Genomic DNA, 4,475 nt, shown 5'->3' on the forward strand with positions numbered 1-4,475 from the left:
CAAAGAGTCAGCATGCTACTCATTTTTATCTGAAAGACAGAAAAAGATTGAGGTGTTGAAGCTCATCCTTAATCTGAGATTAAGAAGTACTCAGGTTTAGTTACTTCATTTTTAAATCAAAGCGGAAGAGTCCTAAGAACATGATCATAAAAATTTTGAGGGTATATCCTTTACAAGTTACCTGAATTTCTTATATTTCTTGTCCCCTTCCTGTACCCTATGGTGTGAGGAGACCTGTGTTTTTGTCTTTGAGAATGCATGGATGTAGGAGTTCACCACGATCGGGGTTCAGCACGCGCTTTCTCCTAGCTCAGCTAAATACGCCTAATTATACAATGCAGAAAACACAGGAAGAATCAAGGAACAAGGCAAGGAAAACTTCCAGGTTCACATCTGACCAAAATTCAGGAATATAAATGAAAACCATTGTTGTATTGTGATGTAATCTTCCCTCAATCTTTTCTTTCTACTTCTTATTCTTGAAACTATATGAAGCAGATGATTTTCACTCCATATTTATTCGAGAAAAATTTAATAAAGTAATGTGTGCAAAAGATGAGTTCAGATGCACAGGGGGCAGTTAAGGGTTGAATACAAAGGGGACTGGGAAAGAATGAAGATCAGGTACTGCAGTCAACACTGGGACTTCTAGGCCAAGGGCAGAGGCTGAGGAAGGCCACCAGGGAGGACACTTTTTGTAGGGTCACCGAACCAGGAGCAAACCAGGTCCTGAGAAAGACTCTCTTTGTGTGAGCATAAGAGCCAAGCAGGAAACCTTTTCATGCTGCAAAGAAGCTGGGACAGAAGGTTTCTCCTCGGGTGTCGTCTTCACTTCAGCTCAGGAGTCCTGCAGAAGACACAGGAGAATGTTGTTTCCAGACGTAATTCGACAAACAATGTATTTCTTCCTCCCTTGGGACCTTATGTGATAGCATTACAGTAAAAAGAAAAAATAATTCTTATGTCTCCTTGAGACAATGCTTCTTTAGAGCACAGGAATTTTATTAAGTGGAGAGAAGCAGCTTTATTATATATCATCTGATCAGAAATTTGAATTCAACACATCTCCTATTATTTCTTTCTCAGGTATTGTCACCTCTATCATCTATTCTAGGGAAACCAAATCTATCTCTAAAATAGGATCAAAGGGCACATTACCTGTTGGCTGAAGTCCAGAATGTCCTGGGAAAGAAAGGGGAAGATATATACTTAAAAAATATGGAGGCAAATAAGTCCCCACATACAATGTCCCCAGCACCAAATCTTCCACCTAGACTTCTTTAAGTCCACAACCCACATCAGCTGGGGGAGAGAGGACAGCAGAAACTGAGAGCATGTAACCTACAAAGCTTCTGTCACACAAATCCAGCGTAATTTCAATAGCCTTAGTGGCTCTTCTTCATTTGCCCCAGGTTCTCTACCCAAGATCTCTATGCTTGTTAACCTTCTCTTGCCTCTGTAAGTCATAACCTCTTATGCTTTGACACAGTAACCATGGATTGTTGATTTCTGAATTTCCAAGAAGTCTGAGGTCAAATGGGGAAAGAAAGGCTTTATACAGCGTGGTAGCTACACAGATGACTAACTTGAGCAAAGCCATGTTTTTTCCTGCAGTAAAGTCTATGGGTCGTCTCGGTTACCAACAGGTTCCTTACCTTTCTGATTCCTGAAGTAGATGAATAGCCCCACCCCAAGGAACAGTAGGCCCAGCACAAAGCCCCCAATTCCACTCAGCATCCTGCTCTGTGCAGATTCAGACTGTGCCCCTGGGAGAAGAAGCCAAGTTTAGTGATTTTTATCCCAAGTCTAACTTCTCTATTTGAGACCCTGAGATTCAGTGATTTGTGAATGGCGGAAGAAACCTGAACTAGAAGAGCTAGAATAATTTGTCTTTTCTGGAAAAGGGATTTGAAAACATCACACGGAGTATCTACAAGGTTCACTCACTGAACTCAATTAAATATCACGGCCCTGAAATGACATCTGATGTATGACGAGTCTGGAACTCAGTGAGGTTAAGTATAGCTTGTCTAGGATGACAGAGCTCATAAAAGGCAGAGCTGAGACTGAGCTCCCTCATGTCAGCAAGGCCCCACATTGCTCCTCTTCTCAGATCACAATGAACAGCTCAGAGCAGCAGCATCAGAAATGCAAGCCCAGCCCCAGAGATAGGGTCTGAAACCCAGAGCCACCTGGGTGATCGTGACCTAGAGGATCAAGGGAAGGTTCACAGCCTCTTTTCTGCCTGCCAAGTGTAATTGCTTCTTCGGGGGTATAAGTATTTGTGGCTACTCCCAGTCACCTGTGCTTAAGGAGAAGAAACAATACAGCAAACAAAAATATGGTGAGGGGAGAGGAGAAACTGACACTAGGAATCAGCAAACCCCCCTTCCTGCTGGGTGAGAAATTTATGAGGTCAGAAAGCTTCTCACTCCATTCCACCGTGATAGGGCTCATCCGGCTCGTGTGCGTCACTTGGCAGGTGTAAACCTCTCCACTCTGAGGAACCGTTTCAAGCATCACCAGGGTCTGGTAGGTCCAGTCTCCATTCTGAATCAGGCCTGTGGAGACCACCCCAGTTTCCTCTTTCTGGCCATTCCGGAACCACCTGACTTCAATGTTGCCTGGATAGAAACCATCCACAGAGCAGACCAGGAGGTTGTGATGCTGCAATGGCTGGGTCTTCATAGGATACACAGTCACTGTAGGCTCAACTAGGAGAGAAAAAGGGAGAGAATAGTGAGGAAGGCAGAGTAAGTCTCCTTGGCTGGCTGCCTTTCTTTCTTTCTCCAAACCTAGGCTCAAGTCTCAGGCCTGCCTCCCTCCAAGGTGGCCATGTAGCCTAATAATGTCATGAGCCTTGAATTTAATCCTTACAGCAGGGGCCCATTAGATTTGAGAATGTTGGAGAAAATTGCATGTTTTTTTTTCATAGCTCAAAATAGTTATTCATTGTTTAACTGAAGTGTTTGCAAACCTTTGCAAGGCATATAGGGTATTAATTAAAAGTGTGATTTCTGGAGCCAGGATGCCTGGCTTCAAATCCAGGTTCTGCCTCTTACTGGCTGATCCTGAGAGAGAATTTTAAATTTCCATCTACTTCCTCTTTCTCACTTACAAAGGCAGATAATGACATTAACTTATCTATTACAGTTAAGTGCTGAAATATGTAAAGCAATGACTAGAACTTAGCCTTCAATATACATTAGCTTTTTATTCTTGTTCACTCTGAAAGAAAATGTGATTCAAAGAAATATGAAGAGATCTTAGGAATGTCATCTTGATGCCCTCACACCATAGAACGCCACCGAAATGGCTCTACCCTGAGAAGCAGGAACAGATAGAGATGATTCTCTAATGCTGTGAGCTGAGTCTGAAGAAAAGCATAAGTCCTGAAGGACAGGGATAGCAGCAATGAATGACTGTTTGTGTCAAAAGTTCTTAGATTTTCACTTGGGTGACCAACCCTGCTCTTTTGCAAAACAAGAATATCTATAATTTGAATTGTTATTTTACAATTGTCCCTCTTTCTAAACTGATATTTGAGGGCAAGACTGGGTCTGGGACTCATCAATACGTGTGTTTAAGCCTGGGACAATCCCTGACCCCAGCAGACCTTCAATAAATACAATTATTTTAAAAGAAAGAAGGAGAAACTTGGGGAAAACATTTTTACAATACCAGTAAATGACAGAGTAATGATGGTAAATCATTACAAAGAATTTTGTGATATATTAAATAAAAGTACGTAAATTCTTAACATGGAAAATAAAGAAAATTAAAAAGTAAACCATAAACTGGAGAAAATGCTGAATCGAAATCAGCAAAGTGTTAATATTCTTACTGCGTAAAGAACCCATCAAACCACTGAGAAAAACACTAGGACTCAAGAGATAACAGAGGATAGATATTTCTTTGAGCGGTCACTGTAATTGGCCAATAGATATGGGAAAAATGTTCAATAGCCATAGAAATCAAGGAAATATTATTTAAAAATTATAAAGCTATCTAAATTTGCAACTATTTGGCAGTATTAAGATCCAGCAAAACGAAATGTGAGGTAAATTGTGTTACAAGTATTCAAAGGAATAATACGTAACTACTTAAATACTATCAGCATTACTTCAAGTAACAGAACTAATTCGAAAAGCTAGTTTCACATTCATTTCAACAAGTGAAAATACATACGCTAAGAAAAAAGAGCAGGAAATTTAGAATTAAAAGAAGGCTCAGAAAGGTCAGAGGTGCCTCGGAGGAGGTCACTTCCCCCCATCCCCCGTCCTCCAAATTAGTCTGACGCTTTTTTCTCAATGAAAGGCTTATGCAAACACAGCACACCTATTTCAGGGGCTCAGGACTAAGAAGGTGTGTGCCAAGGACAGTGTGTGCCAGGCCTCATCACGGTATCCCAGACCCCTCACATCCTTCACCTCTCCGCCCCGACCCTTCACCCCAACCACACACGCCCTAAATTT

The 4,475-nt window shown here is 41.5% G+C and overlaps 1 protein-coding gene across 1 annotated transcript; it reads right to left on the bottom strand.

Moving 5' to 3' along the window:
• Positions 1 to 499: 499 nt before the first annotated feature.
• Positions 500 to 2,795, bottom strand: LOC103582509 (HLA class II histocompatibility antigen, DRB1-10 beta chain-like; the record flags this gene model as incomplete). Its single annotated transcript, XM_008564081.1, has 4 exons — positions 500 to 847; positions 1,159 to 1,182; positions 1,656 to 1,766; positions 2,433 to 2,795. Coding segments are annotated over 4 exons (512 nt in total), but the record flags the coding sequence as incomplete, so codon positions are not given.
• Positions 2,796 to 4,475: the final 1,680 nt, after the last annotated feature.

Source organism: Galeopterus variegatus, unplaced genomic scaffold (assembly GCF_000696425.1).
Source record: "Galeopterus variegatus unplaced genomic scaffold, G_variegatus-3.0.2 Scaffold16559, whole genome shotgun sequence".
NCBI classification, from domain to species: Eukaryota; Metazoa; Chordata; class Mammalia; order Dermoptera; family Cynocephalidae; genus Galeopterus; species Galeopterus variegatus.